The 22,375-nt window shown below is 32.7% G+C and overlaps 1 protein-coding gene across 1 annotated transcript; it reads left to right on the top strand.

Moving 5' to 3' along the window:
- Positions 1-20,326: 20,326 nt before the first annotated feature.
- LOC145060465 (importin subunit alpha-1a-like) lies at positions 20,327-22,367 on the top strand. Its single transcript, XM_079008122.1, has 9 exons — positions 20,327-20,429; positions 20,780-20,848; positions 20,907-20,998; positions 21,083-21,214; positions 21,300-21,485; positions 21,585-21,748; positions 21,834-21,912; positions 22,019-22,147; positions 22,236-22,367. The coding sequence occupies exons 1-9, from the start codon at positions 20,327-20,329 to the stop codon at positions 22,365-22,367; spliced, it is 1,086 nt and encodes a 361-aa protein (XP_078864248.1).
- Positions 22,368-22,375: the final 8 nt, after the last annotated feature.

A 22,375-nucleotide genomic window follows, 5' to 3' on the forward strand; every position in this document is an offset into this window, starting at 1 on the left:
AATCAAAACAAAGTTTTGTAATCTCTAAGTATTTTTTTTTTATGCATTTTTATGATTTTTAGGGTTTTTTTGTTTTCCAAATAACCCTTCCCTATATATATATATATATATATATATATATATATATATATATATATATATATATATATATATATATATATATATATATATATATATATATATATATATATATATAACTTAATACTACAACTTAAGGGTTTATTTTAACATGTTTATACTTAATGGCAGATGGGAAGACAATTTTTTTAGAATGTTCTTCATAAAATAATTTGCAAACCACACATATACACAAATACATGCCCCCACACCCACACTCACACGCACATGCACGTACACACATAGACACACACAAATATATATATATATATATATATATATATATATATATATATATATATATATATATATATATATATATATTCCTTCATACTTGATTTTATTGTCCTTTTGAACTTGTTATCTAAAATGCATATAAATGGAAGAAAATGTATATTTGATAAAATTTACAAAGTGGAAGATGATTAAAAATGACTTAACATACAATATGTAAATGTATATGATTTTTTGCATGAAACATTCTATTATCAATCTCCAAATAATGATGTTATCTTTATTTTTTTCTTTCCATATATTTTTTGCTTCTATTTTCTTTAAATTGAAAATAAAAAGTTCATGGTTGTAAGTGAATGGTTTTCTTATTTTATTTTGAAAAGTTTTATATCATTATAGTTATTTGATTATCCACAAAATTTTATTTAAATTTAATAAAGTATTTAAGTGATACAGTATTGTAATTTAAATGAACTGAATAGACGTTTTAGAAGATACATTTTTACTTTCAAAAGTTCGTAAATAAATTCATTTGAATCTATATTTATGTTTATGGTTTAAGCTCTAAAAATTCAAATGTTTATACAATATGAACGAATGATATTATATACTTATTTAAATATGTAAAAGAAGACATATGAAGAAATAACATTTAGTTTTATACGGCTGGATTGATACAAAGTAGTTATATCATTTTGATTAGGTGAATGTGGCTAGCAACCTCCTACAAGTAAAAAAAAATGTGAATTTATTTTATGCTGTGCATAAATTGAAATTTTAATATGATTGCATATGTAATATAATTAAAAAGCAAACAGTTATTACAATTAACTATTTAAAAAAATGTAATATAATTCAAAAGCAAACGGTTATTACAATTAACTATTTAAAAAAAAAAATCGATATGATAGAAACTTAAAATTTGAAATTGAAACTATATAAATAAATTAGGTAAAACTCATGTGTTATATGGGTTCATTTTAAAGGAAAAAAATATAAAATTCTAAACATTTGAGAAGTTTGAATTTATAAAAAAATATATATATAAAAATATTGAATTATTAAAATTAAATTATTTGTTTTTTCTTTTAAATTAAACAAATAGTTTAGATAAATATCAAAGAAAATTAATAAAACTTTAATTTAGAAAATTTGAAATTAGAAAGAAGTCAGTTAATGAAACTGTATGCATTTATTATTACATTTAAATATTATGTTGAAATTAATAAAACGAAAAAAACCACAAAATGTCATAAAATGTCATGTGGAAAAAAAATTAATTGAAAATAACCATAAAATTATATGTGGCCAAATCAATGAGAATGTTTCATGTCAAAAAAAATATATATTTATTATGGAGGATGACATTAGTTAAGATTAATGTTCACTCAAAATAATTGCATATGTTTAGAAAATTTAAGTCGGTTATTGTATTTAATTTACTAGAAATAAATGTGTTCTCTAAAATACGATAAAAAAAACATAAAAATATATTATTATTAATGAAATCGCATACATACATGATGATATTAACTAAATCTTCATGATAAAATTAATGATTTTTTTATAGCATAATGTTTAAACATAAAAATTATTATAAAAGAATGATGAATTTTAAATTAATTTGTTATCTATTTTTCCGATTTATTTTTATTAAATACCACTATATATCATTTCAATTAATTGTTTTAGTTTCTAGGCATCTTAATATTTTTTGTTCTTATCTGTAACAAGAAAAAAATGATATGGTTTTTCTAAATATGGATAAGTATACAATACACAAGGTTTTGATTTAAAAATACCCTTTTACTCAGAAACGATATGTGAACACCATAAAGATATCTCGAGTCCATATGTGTATACTAATAGTAATGAAATAGGTTATTTATTTGTATGAAAATGAATTCCTACATATATTAACGTTCACTCAAAATGAATTCCTACATACTAACATTCACTCAAAATAATATTAGCCATATAATTTTACTCATGTGAAACGTGTGTTTATATACCTAATTTATTATAAAACTACTTTATAATCCGTAAAGACCACGATTATAAAATTAATTAAACTTTAATAATAAAAACTCAAAATTCTTAATCAATTATTTCGAATAAATTATTAATTAAAAGAAGATATTATTTAATTATATATAATTATAATCGTTGATTTAAATAAATACATGAAATTATATCACCTTATAAAAGATATTAATTTAATTTTTTATTTTAATGTTATTAATATATGTAATTAAAGTGTGAAATTTAAAATTTAAAATTTGAAATGGAGAATTAATAGGTTGACATGTGGTATGATAGGTGTCATATAATGTTGATGATGATTTCTAGTATTGTGACACTTGTCAATAGAAGAATAAACTTATTAATTTATTAGAATACAAAGAAAAGACTAGCAACAAGTTTGGAAAAATATTATAAAGTAATACATAAAAAGAATTTTAAAGCCATAACCCATCTGGCTTTACTTATTTATATTTTTACTATATGCATCATCCATTCGGAAGAATACGACACAAACTATCAAATTACCACTATATTCTAGGTTTTTTCAAACTAAAGCACAAAATGTTTATGTAATTCCAAATCGACCACCATGTAGTTGCAATGATCGCATGAAGAGCATCATTTTTCAATCTAGACAACATCAGAGAATCCATCCAATCGAACATGTGTCTCACTGAAGTGAAATCGGACAACAACAAATCACACCACTTCTAAAATTCATCCACATCTCCTTTGCCAAATCACAAAATATGAAAATATGGTTCTCATCATTAGGATGGTTTTGACAAATAGAACATAAAGTGCACGTAACATCTTTACATTTGTACTTTAAACCAAGCCTAGAAGGTAGTTGACATAGAAGAATATGCCAAATAAAGATATTGACATTTCTTGGCACATAGTTACACAATCTTGTTGCATAAAAACCATTAGCCAACATATTATTGTCGATTTGTTCAATTACCGAATTCACAATAAATAAACCCAAAATTTTTGGCTTCCATTACCATTTATCTGGATTATCCGAGAAATTAATATATTTTAAAAGTTGATGATACAATGAGGTTTCTCTCTTCAATACACCACCTTAATTGACATCGTCATTCCTAGTTCCATCTACAATCAAGCCTTCTATCATTAATGTAATAATTTTTGTGTTGATTAAGTGTATACAATCTGTTGAACTGAAGACCCAAAGGTATGTCTCTAGTCCAGACTTCTTTCCAAAAAAATATAAGTCTTGTTTCCAACATGCTTCATAATATAATTATGAGAAATTATTCCTTTTTCGTGCAAATTCCAACACGCTTCATCATATGATTAAGAGAAAGTATTTCATTTTCATGCAAATTATTTATAAAACCAGCAATCCCACACATCATTAATCTTTATATCATTGTCGTGTTATATTATCCTTCCAATTTCATCGTCTATGGATTTGATTATTTTCACCCATAAGATACCCTTATTCCTAAGAAATCGTCATCTTTATTTTTTTCAAATTTTTTTCAAAGAGCATTATTGAAATTTTTTAAACTGTCAAGATTAATACCACATTTTTTCTTTGGAATCCATCTACATTTTCCAATTTTATCCAACTAATTTTCTATCACACCCCTACTAACGGCGGAAATGTCGGACGGTGAAACGACATCATAAATCACAGTCATTTGCACACACAAAAAAAACACAACAATAACATAACAGTAGAAATATTATTACTGAAAATGAATTACATTAATACTAGTTTAGAGTTACAATACTTTGATGCCTTGAATAGTAGGTTGCTTAATAAACTAAACTATAGGTGATTGTGAGTTCACGACTTTATTCTATGTGTGTAAACTCCCAGTTTCTTAATTCTCTGAGAATACATATATTTTGAAAGAGCAACAACGTAATGTTGGTGAGTTCACATGTTTGAAATGTTTGCATCAAATATACTTTTAATCCAACAAGTATGTTATCGAATATGCATTAAACCATAAGATGTGTACTTTAAAAAAAGTATGTTTTCACTGTATATAATTGGTTTCCCAATTTATATATAAATATATTTTTATATCAAAAAGTATATTTACTAGAAATTTACCTTCTCAACTCAAACTATGTTCGATAAAAATGTACTTTCTTAACCGAACGTATGTTTGTAAAAAGTATACTTTTTAAACAAAAGTATGTGTTATTGCATATAAGTACGGTTTCAACTTTTATATATATATATATATATATATATATATATATATATATATATATATATATATATATATATATATATATATATATATATTATTTGTACGAAAAGTATGTGTGATTGCATATAAATACTGTTTCAACTTATATATTTGTGTATATAGAACGCTCAAAGTTACAATGAGTCCCTATAACCAAACTGTTGATGAGTGTGTTCCCCTCCCGACGCTTCATCGTACGTCGTAAATGTTTAGACAGTTATCACTCGTGACTTGACCGTCGAAGTAGTAGCTAGCAACCGTATGTAAGGATGTCAACCCATATAGATCTATATATAATTCTCCCATTCACTTAAGATTTAATGGTTATAAGTTAGGGGACTTGCTAAGTGTTACACTTAGGTGATGGAATTTCTCTTGTTAACGATTGAGTGTGTGTTGTTCTAAACGTTTGTAGCCTTAACTTAAATGTCAAGTTATGATGACCAAATTTCAATAATGTATATTTATAGTATATATTTTATAATTATAGCGCATAACTACTACACAAGTTCTGTAATTAGAGTAGCGACAATGCATAACTATTATCCAAGTTATTTGGACAATGTTTCAACAATGTAAAAATCAACTTATTTAAATGACAATTTAACGATGGTTTAACTAATGATTAAATAATGGTTTTGATTTATATAAATAATAATTAACAATTTAATTTTATATAAATAATAAATAACAATGTTAAGCATTTATTTCCTTCCCCTCCCCCCCCCCCCCAAAAAAAAATAGTAAAGGGTTTTAAAATGGGGTCATGAACTCACTTTCGTAGTGTGCTTTCACGATCGGGTTTTTGTATCGAAATCATCAGATCACGTCGTAAAACAAATTGGATAGCGTTTCGTCTATGAGAGGTCAGAAAATGGCTCGAGAAGTGGTCAGATCAGATCTAAAAAATGGTTGAAAATTCACTGACGGCGCTGATAGGTGACAACGCTACGATGGATGGTGATGGTTGGGGAAGGCAGCAGCAGCTGTTGGAGCTGCTCTTGGAAGAATGAAGGTTGTTAGAGCTATATCAGATCTAGTTCACCGGTAGAAGGCAATAAGAGGTGGAGCGCGGTTGCCAATGGAGGAATGCGGCGGTGGATGACAGTTCACGAGAGAGAGAGAGAGAGAGAGAGAGAGAGAGAGACGGGGAGAAATAGAGAGAGGTGGATAGAAAACGAGGAATCAAACCTTGTATTTATAGGCCAAAATTTAGGTAGTTCGAGTGGATGAAAACATGCAGTGTGGCACGTTCTTGAACCACATGCACCAGGCCGAGGACATCTGACATCCCGTGAAATTTCGAAAGTCTTGGGTTATAGTATTCAATTTTATATTCCGTAATATGTAAAAATATTTTCCAAACGAGTTCCATAACTAAGGGAACAAAGTGCTTGAAAGTACGATAACGTTTAAATAGCGGTTTTGATTTATATAAATAATAATTAACAATTTAAGTTTATATAAACAATAAATAATGATGTTAAGCATGTATTCTCCCCCGAAAATAGCAAGGTGTTTAAAAATGGGGTCATGAAATCACTTTCGTAGCGTTCTTTCATGATCTGGTTTTTGTATCGAAGTCGTTAGATCACGTCGTAAAACAAATTGGATAGCATTTCATCTATGAAAGGTCAGAAAATGGATTGAGAAGTAGTGGGATCAGATCTAAAAAATGGTCGAAAAATCACAAGAAAAATCACCGGCAATGGCTGTTGGTGATAGCGCTCTGATGGATGGCGGTAGTTGGCAAAGGCAGCAACAACTTTTAGAGTTGCTATTGGCAGAATGGAGGTTGGTTAGAGCTACATTAGATCTAGTTCATCGGTATGAGGCAATCAAAGGCGGAGCACGATCGCCAATGGTAGAATTCAGACGCCGACGACGGTTCACGACAGAGTGAGGGAGAGAGAGTATGAGAAATGGAGATAGGTGGCTAGAAAATGAGGAATCAACCCTTGTATTTATAGGACAAAATTTAGGTAGTTCGAGTGGATGAAAACACACCGTGTGGCGCATTCTCAAACAACATACGTCACGCGAAGGAAATCTAACATCTTGTGAAATTTTTGAAATTCTTGGGTTATAGTAGCTGATTTTATAGTCCGTAATATGTAAAAATATTTTCCAAACAGGTCCCATAACTAGGCTAACAAAGTGTTTGAAAGTACGATAACAGTGGGTTCGCAATTGCTGCAATTTGGCTAAAATCGTGAAAGCGTTATATCTTCTGTAACACCTCACAATATGAAGGTAAAAATTTCATTTTAAAAACAACCAAAACACCCATTTATTATTTACTAAAACACTTAAAGGTATTTTATAATAAATGCAGTAATGAGAGTACAATCCTAAAATCTCAAGGTTGCATAAAATATGGGTATATGAGCTGCAATCAACCCGAGCCATTCCCTTTCGAACTGGAAATACCTGAAATCATAAACAAAAACTGTAAGCACAAAGCATAGTGAGTTCCCCAAATACCACATACCATACATAACATACGAGTCATACTTATCAAACATGCAATAGGATGTGCTATGTGCCAACCATAGTCTTGCCATTATGCCATGAGCTGTATCATGTTCTTTCCTTGCCAGGTCAGGGACCAAAACCCAGGGTCTTACAAACAAGTTCCAGAAGCCACCTCCTGGTCTTTCATACAAATGTTAAGGGCCACCCCTAGCCTTCCTATAATACATAAACCAATAGGTTGGCGTTTGTGCCTCCGACTCAATAGTACAATGAGGAGACTCACCTCAGATAGTTGAAACCCATGGATAAAAATCTGACTACAAATTCTCCAAAATCAACTCGCTATCAAATACCAAAATGAAAACCCATCAATAACTAGATCCTGACTCACACTAAGAGTCCAAATCAGGGTAAAAGATCTTTTTACCCTTCCTTTAACTTGTTCCAATCGCAAAATCCAGATAGCCCAACATGGCCCAAGGCAACCAAGCCTATCCTAGCCCAAAACCAAAGACCAAAACAATGAAACCCAAGCCTATTAAGTACGCAGGGCATACTCAGCCTGTACGCTCAGCATACTTAATGAAAGGATTATACGCGCAACGTACAAACTTGTACGCCTAGTGTACTCAGCAATCATGGCCAACTTTTTCAATTCAACTCTTAATCCATTAAGACTTTGATCCAAACTCGGATCTGACTTTCCTAAGGTGATTAATCACATAAAGTTGTCAACTTTATGTGCATGCATGACTTAATGGGGCTCTAGAGCTCAAAAGAGCTTAAAAAACGACTTAATACATGCATGAGACCAAAACCACCATAAAGTTTGCAACTTTATGCACAAGGAACCCTTAACATGACCGGATCTATAAGGCTAAGCTCCAAAAACGTCCTTAATTCCTAATCACCAACCAAAAGGACCAAAATGACCAAAGAACTGCTCTTCAAGCTTCTTCTTCTTCTTCTTCTAGATATATGAAACCCTCCAGAAAAACTTCACAAGAGCTCAAGATCACCAAACATAGGCTATGGAATGAATTAGAGTTTTTATGATATGGAGGCTGGCTAGGAAATGATGAAAAGAGGCTAACATATGGCTTATATAGGGTACAACTTGAAAAATTAGGGTTTTCTTACCTCCCCCTCATATGCCCAGCAGACTCCTCGTATGCCCAACGTATGAGGCTACGGACCCGCGACCAACATCCACTAGTACGCTAAGCGTACATCATAGGTACGTCCTGTGTACTAGCTTCTCAGCTTGTACGCCAAGCGTAACCTGTTACAAGGGCTATAACAACCTGTTATTTTCAAATCTATAAAAGTCAAACTTGTTAAATAAAAGTCTAAGTTGTTGAACTGTTAGTTCATTAAAGTTAAATTAATACTTTAATTTGTATAGAACCTTTATTAAATAAAGAAAGAAAAATGCTTCAAAACCAAGAAGTTTAACATAGAGCCACTAAGCCTCAGACCGAAAACAGTCTCAACTGAAAACCTTCGCAAGCCTTATTTACTTCGGACCGAAAACCAGTTTTTGGCAGAGAACCCTTGGACCGCAAACGTTCCTCGGACAACAAACCCTCCTCGGTGGTTTTCCCTTTTCAGCCGAAATCATCTCTCTTCGGGTAGAGTTCCACACCGAGAACCCCTTTCCTCGGATTGTGTTCTTGACCGAAAACAACCATTTTATGGCCGAAAACTCTATAAACCGCCTATCTTTCCTTCATATTTAAAGCACACATTGACCATTTCCTACACTTTTAACCGAAATCCACTCTCTTTTTCTCTCAAGATTTCTTTTCATTTAAAAGAACAAAAACAAACTCAAGAAGCAATTTACTTCCATTCTCTTACAACTGTTGGTAAGTTTTACTCCTAAAACTAGTATATTCAACACTTATATTACTTATATCATGTTAATCACACATTATGTGTTTAAAAATCATTAGGATATGACTATCAATACATGTTCTAAACCGAAGGATACTATTTTCTAACCATTAGCAAAAACCGTTATCACACAAAAGGTGAGTTCATACCCCTACGTTTTCATAATTTTTCATTGTTTTAGGGGGGGGGGGTATACAAGTGTAACACAATAAAATTTGTGTTAATATCTAAATGCTTTCAATATTTTATTAACTGTTCCCATTGTTAAAAATATATATTTGAATATGTATAAATTATATAATTACAGATCAACAGATTTAGAATTGATAATTTGGCTCCATTTCCTGTTCCATGTTTGGTTGTGGGTTTGAGGTAGAATTATTTATTCAACTGTTTATTTAATCATAATTATATAGATATTATATTTATATAAGTATAAAATGATTTCAAAGTTGTTAAACAAAAATATAATTTTTGCAAACTGTTTTAGTACCATTTGGACATAAACATTTAATTTCAAGGAATAACCATATTATAGATTTTACAATTTAAACAAAGATTTTCGTTGGACTAAAACACAAACATATAAACTATAATAGGTAGAGTTTATGAAGCTTACATATCGTTTTCAAAGTTCAGATTACAATACGGATAACAAACATATAAACTATAATAAGTATAGTTTATATACCTTATACACTACTTTACATGTTCAGATACATTACGGAAAACAAACATATAAACTATATTAAATATAGTTTATGAGATATACTTACAGTTTATTCATTACAAAGTAACTTTTCATTATTCTACACGTAACCATCAATATAGCATTTGTGAGACACATTTCAAGTACTTATCTAAGTACTAACCAAGTTCTGAAATTATAACCAGAGTCTCATGGAGGGAAAGCATGACACTTGTGTATAGATCTATACGGGACTGAAAATCCCACACCTTAGCTGCTTGCAAAAGCTAGGCCGGCAGGTATGAGGTGACAAATGCCGTACCGATTATGATGCCGGAAGAATGTTGTGTTCAGGCCATCTTAGGTCATCAAGCATGGTTATGATAACTCAAAATTTGGTATTGAACAAAATGATTAGTGTATGAATAAGTAAACAACCTCACATAGTTTTATTTACTAATAAAACTATAATACAATATTTTACAAGTACAAATGGTGAATCCAGACATTTACAATTACACCATTTTCATATAAGTACAAATATAGAATACTATTCCATTACAGATAAAACATACTTTTCATGGTTTCATGTGAACTAAAACTACATTTTACTATCCCAGAGTACAATAACACTTACACGTGTGATTACAATACATTACTATAGAAAATATAGGATTTTCTAGGAAAATATGTTTACATTTTCAAGGAACATATAACAGATTTCAAATACAAACATGCTTATGAACTCAACTACATAACTGTTGACACTCTTCAAAACTACTTGTATTATCAGGAAATCAATAAACAGCTACATCCACGAGTTTTTGAGAAGACAGGGCTTCATTGAATCATGTCTTTTAACTTTTGTCATACATTTTTGGTGTCAATATACAATGATTTGAACACATATGTAACAACTTATACTTTATCAATACATGGTTGTTATATGATTGCTATTATACAATTGTTGTGATATTGTACATGATATCCTCCGCCCCTGAACGTTTTCGTTGTTCCGGTTTGGGGGTGTGACAAGGGCCAAAACATAATTCTTTCAATTCCGAAGGACAAAAAGGAACATCTCCATTTCCAAGAGTTACGAATGCATGAACGTAAAGTTAGATACTTTATGTAATATTACAGCTCAAGGAAGTTAGATCTATGTTTTGGGGCTATGTCTTAAGGGATTAAGGTCTGAAATCGAGTTTTGCCTGAATAGGTGAGTACATTGGGCGTATAAATAGGTACGCTTAGCGTACAAGCCCTCAAGCGAGTATGTTGCGTGTATGTGTTGGGTACTCCCCGCATACTCAATCTAGTGGACTTTGCATGTTTAGGCTTTGGGTTTGGGTTATCTTTTAGGCTTAGTTTCTTGGGGTGTTGTTAGGCAACCTAAATGTAAGTATTTGGACTACGAAAAATTATTTGGCTTTAGGGTAAGGCCCATGCATGGAATTTTGTCCCAATTTGGAAAATAGGCCATGTGTGGGCCTTGGATGGATAATTGGTTTTGGGGCCTTTTAGATTGAAAGTTTGGGCTTTAGTCTTGGACCAAACTAAGTAAGGCGTAAAATGGTCCTTTTACCCTACGTATGGATTGAAAGATATAGATTTGAATCCAATTGTTAATTGGGTGTTATTTGATATTGATAGCTCGGGGATTTTTCGGACCAACAACCATGGATTATCAGTGTGATTCAGCAGTCTGAGGTGATTTTCCTCACCATGTGTAGCGAGTCGAGGGAACCAATGCCGACCCATGATCTGTTATGTTAGAATACCCGTTGGTTGTGTGATACCGGTATGTATATGTGTTTGTCTACTTATTGGGTGGAGCCCAATGACTACTTTGTATGTTATTACTTTTTATGTACATGTGAATTGTATGTGGGTGGGGCCCGTTATCGAGTTAGGGTGGGGCTTGTTATGTGTTATATGATTTGGTATGCGGTATCTTGGGGAACTCACTAAGCTTTGTGCCTACACTTTTCAGTTTGTGTTTCAGGTACTTCCAGTTCCAAGGGGAAAGGCTCGGGATGATTGAAGAGCACACATCACCTCATTCCGCTTTTTGTGATTCACTTTGATTGATATGTTGTTTGACACATAAATTTTATTTGGTTTGTACCTATGATGTTTTGTAAATACTGATTTTACTAAATTAAAAATGAAATTTCCAAGTCTTATTTTTGGGATGTTTCAAGTTGGTAGGTGGGTTGCACCTGATCCTACATTGGCTGGGAAGGAGGACGAAACGTTCCTTAAAGGGGTGCGGAAACCTTCCTTATTAAAATGTGTTTTAAAGCCATGAGGGCAACAGATCCCATAAGATTTTTACAGTTAAGCGTGCTCGGGGGAGAGCAATTCAGGTATGGGTGACCCCATGAGAAGTTTCCATGACGGGAGACCAAAGCGGACAATATTGTGATACGTGCCAAAAGGGGATGTTACAAATGGTATCAGAGCTGGGGCACGGGTCGATGTGTTCAACGGGTAGGTCCTACCCTATAATGGGGGGTGAAGGTGGGTTGCACCTGATCCCGCATCGGTTGGGAAGGAGAACGAAAAGTTCCTTAAAGGGTGTGGAAAACTTCCCTACCACAACGCGTTTTAAAGCCATGAGGGTAGCAGATCCCATAAGAACTCTACAGCTAAGCGTGCCTGGGCGAGAGCAATTCAGGGATGGGTGACCCGTGGGAAGTTTTCGTGTCGAGAGCCCAAAGCGGACAATATTGTGATACGTTTCATATGGTGATGCTACATCTTCGTGAAACAGAAAAGTTATAAAATAAATCAAATACTAGACTATATGTTGATTTGTAAAATGTCCACATGTTTTTTAAACGAGTTGCTTAGCTTAGCTAACGAATATATTGAAGATTCATTAATGGGAAAGTCGGTATTGCACTGTCCAATGCTTAAAGATTTGTCAGTCAAAATGAGTTAAGGATGAAACCAAATATTAGATCATATCATGATCAAGGGAAAATTGTTTAGAGTTGAAATTTCATTATCTAAAGGCCACTAACGAACTGTTTAAAGTTTCGTGCATTACGCTGTTAGGTGGTTGACTTGTATGTTTTCTTCGAAAAATCATAACTTTTGATTACGAACTCTATTTTCGACGTTGTTTATATCCACGGAATCGTAATAACATGTAGTTCTTGATTTGGGTATTATTTTTACAAAATAATAATTAATACATATATCTATTTCAAAAGTGTGTATTAGTTTACCCTTTCTTGTATAACAAGAAGCATTCGTTCACCTAATTCTTTCGTAATTTGATGACTCAAGTGACAATTTAGATGTATTTTAAGTTTAATATCATATTTAAATCAAAGAGTTCAATAATATACATTAGGTCTACCACATTGATGTTTGATATGTTCGTGGTTGACAATTGTTAACCTAATTTTGACGGTTGTCTTATTTTCCTACCATCTCATTCTAAACAAATGGATCTAAGTGCTTCAAGTTTATTCTTCAAATTAATCGACATCCTAGACTTTGACATTTAATAGATACCGAAAGATACCACTACATACTTAATCAAAGGAGACTGAACCCGATAGAAAATATCTTAAATTTCCAGTTAAAAAGATTTTTTTCTTAAATCTATGAATAAGTACACTCCAGTTATGTACCCTCGACATATTTGATCCCTAATGGATACCTAAATAAGTGAAAGGAAGCTCAATAGAAGAACAACTTATAGATTCTACCAATTTGGTTACCTCCACGATACTAACACCAATACCGAGAATGATTTAACTTCTATCAATTAATCTTGAGTCCATAAGCAAGGCAAAAGCAATTTAAAATATGAGCTAGATTATCTATATTATCATGATCATACTTTACCAAATAAGAGTTTCATCTACATAAAAATGAGAAATAGCAAAACCTTAACCTCCAACTTCTACTATTTAAGAAGACCTTATTCCATTACATCTTCAATCGAAACATGAAAACCTTCCAACACTAATGTCAAGAAGAAAGGAGATAGCGGGTCTCACTATGATAAACCCCTTTCAAGTTTGAATTCACGTGACAAGTTTCCATTCATTAATGTCACAACTAGGAATTTTGATGCTTTGTAACAACAACAATGATAACATTTGTGAACCAAAAATGTGAAAGCATGTATGATGCTTATTCAATAACAACAAAATCTCCATCAAACACTCTATACAAACATTCAAATGGTCAACAAAAGGTTGGAAACCCTAGAAATCCCAGTTTAAGTCCATTGTGGACTAGGATTTCCTTATTGGGCCTAATGGACCAATAAGCTTCCAACTTGACTATTTTGGGCTTAGGACTCTTAAATGGGCTCTAATTGGACCCACTTTCATTTATTTTAACATTTTGGGCCATAATGGGCCTAGAATGAAATAAAATACCCTAATGAGCCATAAAACTCATACTTATATTTAAATTGGGCTGTGAACCATCTCCAAAGACCAAATGGGCCGAAAAACCATCAAATTGGGCCCATAATATGGATTTAAGCACAAAAGGCCCAAAACTCCCTTGTCTTTTCTCTAATTCTCAGCCCAAGTTCAAAACAAAATAAAAATAGAAACTAGTGAAATAAGGAGGGTTAGCCACCTCCTTATTACATTTTGGTCTTCCATGCATCAACACATGTCTCCATGAAAGCATCCACTCACTTCTCTCTCTTCTCCTTCTCTTCTTATCACTCTCGGACAAAGGGAAACACACACACACACACACATAATTCACTTAAACATATCTCAAGAACTCACAACAACCTCTCATTTCTTCCTCAAAATTTTGAGATTAAGAGCTTTTTAAGGAGGTTATTCCACAAAAATCATCATCTTAGGTAAGTCGATGCTTGGATCCATAATCTAGACTCTTTGTTTTATCAAAAATCTTTTCTTAACTCATATAAACTCATGATCATCATCTTAGAAACTTCTAAGATCGAAATCAACTCAAGAAAGCTAGCTAGGGCCGAAAAATAGCATCAAACTTCTTCTATTTCTTCTTCAAATCGAAAACAAAAGGCAAAGGTGAGTTCATACCCCTCTATTTTCGGTTTTCATATGTTTTATGGGGGAGAATACAAGTAAAATGTGTAGATCTATGTGCATGTGTATGTTATGTGTGATTTCATGTGTTTATGTGGTAAATGGGTAACAAAAAGAATAGAAATTTTGTGATCTATGGCTCTAAGAGGAATATAAACATGATCTAAGATATATTACACTAAAACAAGTCATGAAAAATTACCCTCTAAGATTAAAATATACATATTGCAATATAAAACTCATTTTTGGGCTATAATTGTCAAACAAACAAAAGTTGGGTTGAAAAACTGCTATTCACGGTTTTCTCAAGGATTAAAAGAGTCAAAACAGTAAAAATAAGTGTTTTTATGAACATCATACTTTTTTAAGGGCTAGAAATCTAATTTGTAGCTTAATGGGCCAAATTTTGGGCTTTTCGGCCCATTGAGCCAAAAATTGCAAAAAATACAACTTTCAAGGGATTGAAATGGTAAATTTCTCAAAACAGGGGGTAAAAGGGTAAATAAAACTAATTTAGGGGTTAAAATGATGTATTTTCCAAACAAGGATAAAAAATGTAAACTTTTTGGATTTTGGGCCAAAATTGTAAAAATTGTGAAAAGTTTGGGCTTAAACTGAATAACTCTTTACTGGAAGGGGTGAAACTGCCAAGGAGTAAATTTTGAACTAAAAACATCACTTAAACAAGTCTATGGATCAAAAATGTCAAGAAAATGATTTAAGGGCCTAAATTGTCTTTTTTGTTATATAAGGGACTAAAATTGTCATTTTTATTAAAGAAGGGTTGAAAAGTCAAACCAATATTTTAAACCAATTATTTTATTATTAAGATATTTGAGTCAAAAATACCAAACTACAACTCATGAAAATGGAAAGATGAATATACGCATAATTCCAAAAATCGTTATAAACAACCGAACGGCCTCGTGCCGATCCAAAAATAACAATCGTTCAATCAAACTTTCCAACAATTATGCAATACCTAAAACAAGTAAACATTCAAATACTTGGGCTTGAAAGTCTCAAATCATGCTTATTGGGCCTTCGTGACCCATTAACATAACTTTTGAGCCCAACGATAAAAATCAATGTTATTGGGCCTCTTGTGACCCAATTACATGTTGAAGGGACCCTCAATGGCTTTCAAGTGCTATTGGGCCTCAGTGGCCCATTAGCATTTCTGGTAAGGTCTGAATAAATCAAATTCGAAATGAGCCTACGTGTCCTTCGTATACCCAACAGCCTTAAATAATACACGTAATTAGCAGGACTTTGTAATCCTCTTCTTCTCGTTTGTTAGGCTTACCATCAATTCAAGTAAACAAATACAGGTCGGTAATCAATAGTAATCAAATTCATTAGGATTTAGTGAGGAATAACGGGCGGCACCAACGTGTTTCGGTCGTAGTCTGTAGTTATAATCAAAGTCTCCTGGAGGGAGAGCGAGAGTTTGTGTATAGATCTACACGAGGGTGACTCCCCCACACCTCAGCTGTTCGCTACAGTTAGACTCGGCCAGTCTAGGGTGACAAAATCTTAAGATCAATTCCGGCGTTCGTTAGAATGCCAAGACAGACGAACTAGTCATTATCATGCATGGTTATAACGACTCACATAAATAAATCCAAATACTATCCGAGTAATCAAGAAAAAGCATAGTCATTTGTTGTGATGGTATAACAATACGAAACAATTATATTATATTATGTTATCGGAAAGCATCGGGTTTTTCAAGGAAATCAACACCATTCACTCGTACTTTTCAATAACTATCATGTAAAACTTCTCATTTATACATGCTTTGAAATCACTCACGTACAAAACTATGGATTTTCACACTTTGGTATAAACAATTGTCTTTTCAGAAAATATCGGATTTTTCTGGGTTTTATAAACTACACAAACATTTTCAAAACAACCATGCTTATGAACTCACCAACATTCCATATTTTGACGTTTTTCAAAATAACTTGTATTCTCAGGTAACAGGTAGGCTGAGGAGTAGTACCAAGTATGTTAGGGTGTTATGCTTTTGAAAACTATCAAACAATTTATGCTATGGATATGTAATGTTTAAACAATGTACTTGATGTGAACAATGTCAGTTGTAATGTATTAATGCATGGTGATGTTTATGTTATGATTCATGTATATTCATTGTGATGATATTCAATTTAAGTCACGCGAGCCCTCGGACGTTTCTGTCGTCTGGTTCGGGGGTGTGACAATTAACAACGAAGCTTTTGTAGAAGGCAATCAAGTTTTGATCTAACCAATCTATATACGTTTGAAACCAATAATAAAAAAAGGATAGTCTAGATACCCCCAACAAACTATATCAAAGTCAATTTTCAAAATCATAATATTATTTTGTTCATTTTCTTAACTCGATCCACAATCTTTATGATGGCCATTAGACCGTCAAGAATGTGTCGGTCCTTGACTGCTCTACACAAACAATGCTTTCTATAACCTTAGCTAGTCTGCTAGCAAGAATTTTTGCAATAATCCTATTTTGGAGGAAGATCAAAGTTATCGGCCTAAAATCTTTAATATATAAGGATCATCCACTTTAGGGATCAAAATGATAAGAAAAAAAAAGGAATTACATCCATAGGATATTCTACACAAAACGTGATTTTTTTTGAAAGATCTATACCCCCAAGAGTCATTATAGAATTATAATTGCTAATAACACATGATCCTATAGGGGCACACCTTTCAACAAGTTACTACTTATTGATTATTTATTATAATTTGATTAATAACAATATTATAAACACTTGTATTTAATTGGAAAATTGTTACTTATGGAAATTATATTTTCTAGAGAGAAAACTACTAGTAAATAATATTGTATGAATGTATATATGTTGTGTACATGCTTAATAATATATGGAATAAAAGAAAAAACCTCTTTGACTTATTTCTAGTCAAAATCAAATCTGTACCTCGAGGTTGTTTGTTGTCTTTCCCTTTTACCTATCCAATACTTGTCCTTCGGAGCCATGCCTTCATTAAATATAAGTATGGGGCTATGTGAATTTTTGAAAGTATAAAAGGAAGAGTATTTCTAGTTACTTGAATTTGATCTATTCTTCTCTTTCATTTTCACTCTAAGCCAAGAGCAAGTTGGTGCTCTCCCTTCTCATCTCCTCCTTTGTGTAGTGCAGAGTTAAAGTCCTTATAAATTTCTTCTCCTTAAGACTAATTTGGTATTAGTTTTAGTGGCTTAATAAGTGATTAATACAAATGAAGACTAGCATCTCTGGTGATTTTACTCTATCTTGGTGGATACATATAGAGAGCTTCTACTTTGGAGTCTTTGTCATTTTCATTAACTTCCAATCTCCCATGAGAATCAAAGTATTAAAAGGTTGTAGTTCTTTGTCATTTTATGGTTGATTAATCTTTCCATGAATTGCAAAATAATTCTTAGAATTTCTAAAATCATAGTTTATTATAGACCACTTTTGAATAAAACCTAACAATTGGTATCAGAGCCATTTTTGCAAGCTTGGATAGATTATTAGATTATTTGGTATAATATTTGTTTTTGTAAGACATGGATGATTTTCTTTTTATACGAAAATTTCATACATATTTTGCATGACAACTTTAAAATGTTTATACTTGTTACGTTTACGACTAGAAGTTTACATTAATCTTTTTAGTCATAGAAGCTATCTTAGAAAAACAAAGTGTTGTTATATATATATATATATATATATATATATATATATATATATATATATATATATATATATATATATATATATATATATGAGTGTGTGTGTGTGTATGATGTGAATAAACTAGTCATGGACCTCTTGTGATGTTGTTGTGTTGATTTTTTAAAATAGTTGTAATATTTATTTATTCATATGATATGTAATAATTAAATAGATAGTTTTAATTTTGTTTATTTTTGCAAGTAATAGATTAGTTTTAGAAATAGTTTATTTTTTATAATAAATATAATAAAATGAAGATTGTCACCATTTTAAAGATCAAAGGCTCATGCACTTAATTTCATTAAAGTTTTATAAACTTTTCGTTACGCTTTCAAAACTATATTATATTTGTTTGCGGAAAATCCAGCATATTAAGACTTTTTGCAGAAACTGTCCCATTTTATTAAAATATCTTGAATACCGATGTTGTTTCAAAATACAAAAACCCTAAAGATGTCATAATCAATGCACCATATAATTTATAGCGTAAATACCTAACGGTCCTGAATACTATTGTAGGTTGTCTCTTTTTCACTAGGCATCCTTATCAAGTTCCAGCAGCCTTAGCACCACTACATGTAATGCATATAATTTGAGTGGGTCAGGTTCAAGAAAACCTGGTGTGACACATAGGGTTTTCAATCCCAGAATATTATTATTTTGATAATAATGCATAAATAATAATTTTGCAAAACCAACTGTAACCAAACAATATATATATATATATATATATATATATATATATATATATATATATATATATATATATATATATATATATATACAATCCAATGAAGATATCTATAAAACACTACACCCATACATACCCAACCTAATCGATTCTTACAAATCCTAATCCATGATCATCTGGAAAAATCACCTTACGTGATGAATCGTTTAGAACAATGGTTTGACTACATTGCTAGGGGATTCCTTAGCCGATGTAATTCGTAAAGGCAACACAATCCATCAGATTATTTGATAAATATGGTATCCCATTTCATCTACGTCTATGGGTAATACGTCCACACTTGCAACGTAATTAACAAGATTGTCTAAAACGATCAAGTGTTGTCATGTTACACTAGTAGATGCCTAGAGATACCCCCATTTGTCTGATACAGACACATAATTTATGGTACCCACACTACTAGAAAAATAGCCTTTTACGACGCGCGAACCATGACACGCAGTGATTTATGATACGCAAAGGTGAGTGTCTAAAAAATAATGTCATCTCTTCCAAAATTTAAAGGATTTTAGACGCGCATTTTTGCGTGCCCTAACATTAGTGTCTAAACAAAAAAAAAACACGGAGGGCACCTGCGTGTCGTCTACGACCGTCGCTTTATAAATTTTAATAGAACGCGCGCGTTCCATCCGGGGAAAATGAAATCCCAAAAACTTAAAATCCCCGCCTTCCTTTTTTTTTCTCCCTCCACTTTAATTTCCCTAGTAGCTAGGGCTTTTTTTTTCAAGAACTTGCCCCGATTATGCCCTCCTGTACTACTCATTCTCTCTTCAACTTACATTTCTCTCCTTCTCACTTCGACAAACCCTTTCTCTTCTTCTCGGTTCTCGACGTCGACAGCTTCTCCCACCTCCGACGTTTCTCTTGGTGTTGGCGCCTCCCACCTCTGACATCCGTCTAGCCCCGCCCCACCGTCCAACTCTTTCCAGTGTCACCCAGCCGATGGAGCCCCTCATCTCCGACAATCTCACCTCGCCTGCCCTTGCCAGCAACATTAGGTCTGGTGACCTAGACCGAGAAAACTCAGAGCCTTCGGAGGAGTGGTGGCACTACTCAAATCCCAGCGACGGAAGGAAACTCTCTATCACAACAACAAAAAGTCGGAGACTGGAATGGGAGAAAGAGAAATAGAAATCGAGAAATCGACTTATACAGTAAATGGGGAAGAATCGATGATGCACGCAACATGTTTGATAAAATGCCTCATCCGCCATGGTCTTAATCTACAAGTCTCTCTCTCTCTCTCACTCTCTCTCTCTCTCTACCCCATACTGCTTGACAACCACCTAGGCACCCACCACCCTTCGTCTTCTCTCTGGTTCATCACACTTCTCCTTCCTATGTTTGTTAGATTCGTCATCTGATTGGCGAGTGTTCTGTAAAAAATGATTTTTCCGTTTCATATTTTATGGATACCTCAATCTTCCGTGATTATTATGAATGTAGTCATAGAGTACTCGCTCCACTATCATTTTCAATCATTTTAGGGCATGGAGAGGTAATTTTTCTAGTCGGGGAGGGTTTCACTTATATATCTACTATATCTATTTCTAACTTTTTTACAGAGGATCGTTATGATTTAGGTTTCAGTTTAGCTTCCGAGACACCTCACATGATAAGTGAAGCTGTTAAAGGCATAACTCCATTGAGTTATGAGTTTACTTATCTTGTATCCATTACATTTTTAACCAGAACGCAGCCCTCCCATTGAAGAAGTTATTCAATCCGGTGTTGTTCCTCGCTTTGTTGAGTTTCTTGTAAGGGAGGATTTCCCACAACTTCAGGTGAAATTCAACACTCTGTAACATAATATAAAATACACACAATAGTTACATGTATTTTATATAAACAATATATATTCTCTGTAGTTTGAGGCTGCTTGGGCTTTGACTAATATTGCTTCGGGGACATCTGAACACACAAAAGTGGTGATTGATCATGGTGCTGTTCCAATATTTGTAAAGCTTCTTGCATCTCCAAGTGATGATGTTAGAGAACATGTATCTTTTAGAGGTTTTTGTATTTCATAAACTCAATTCACAAATTCATTCTCATGACTTCAATTTCACTTTATCTACATGTTAGGCTGTATGGGCTTTAGGAAATGTTGCTGGTGATTCCCCTAAATGTCGTGACCTTGTACTTGCACAAGGTGCTTTGATTCCTCTACTATCCCAATTAAACGAGCATGCTAAGTTATCCATGTTGCGAAATGCCACATGGACACTTTCAAATTTTTGTAGAGGCAAACCACAGCCTTCTTTTAGTCAGGTTTGTTTCTGAAAAGATTAAACTACCCACATAGTTCTTTTGGCTCTATCTTTTCAACATTTGTAATGATGAATTCTGATTTGTCTTGATTTTTCACAGACAAAACCTGCACTTCTAGCTTTACAGCAACTTATTCATTCAAACGATGAAGAAGTTTTGACAGATGCTTGTTGGGCTCTTTCATATCTTTCAGATGGCACAAATGATAAAATCCAAGCTGTTATTGAAGCAAATGTATGTCCAAGATTGGTTGAGCTATTGAAGTGAGTCTTTTCTTCTTCTTCTTTTGAATAAAGTTAGGATCTTTAAAACTTTTTTTTAAGTTCTAACCTTTTTCTATATTTTTAGTCTCCCTTCTCCATCTGTCCTTATCCCTGCTCTTCGTACTGTTGGTAACATTGTTACAGGAGATGATATGCAAACTCAGGTAGCATTTCTTTTCAAATATTTCTCAAAGAAAATTGTTGCATTTGTTTTTAGATTATAGAAAATAAACATAATATTCGTTTCTCACTTTCATTTGTTTGTTGTAGTATATAATCAATCATCAAGCTTTGCCTTGTCTTCTCAACTTGTTGACCAATAACCACAAAAAAAGTATCAAGAAAGAAGCTTGTTGGACTATATCAAACATAACCGCTGGCAACAAGGAGCAGATTCAAGTGATAATTTTAATTTTTTTAAATCAAGATTTAATCATCAAACCTTATTTTCTTGACTGATATATCATCTACTTTGTGATTTTTACAGACAGTGATTGAAGCAAATATCATTGGCCCTCTTATTCATCTGCTTCAAAATGCAGAATTTGACATCAAGAAGGAGGCTGCATGGGCTATTTCTAATGCTACTTTAGGTGGAAGCCATGACCAAATCAAGTGAGATTCATA

This window comes from Lactuca serriola, chromosome 6, assembly GCF_051521515.1.
Source record: "Lactuca serriola cultivar US96UC23 chromosome 6, Lser_US96UC23_V15, whole genome shotgun sequence".
Classification (NCBI taxonomy): domain Eukaryota; kingdom Viridiplantae; phylum Streptophyta; class Magnoliopsida; order Asterales; family Asteraceae; genus Lactuca; species Lactuca serriola.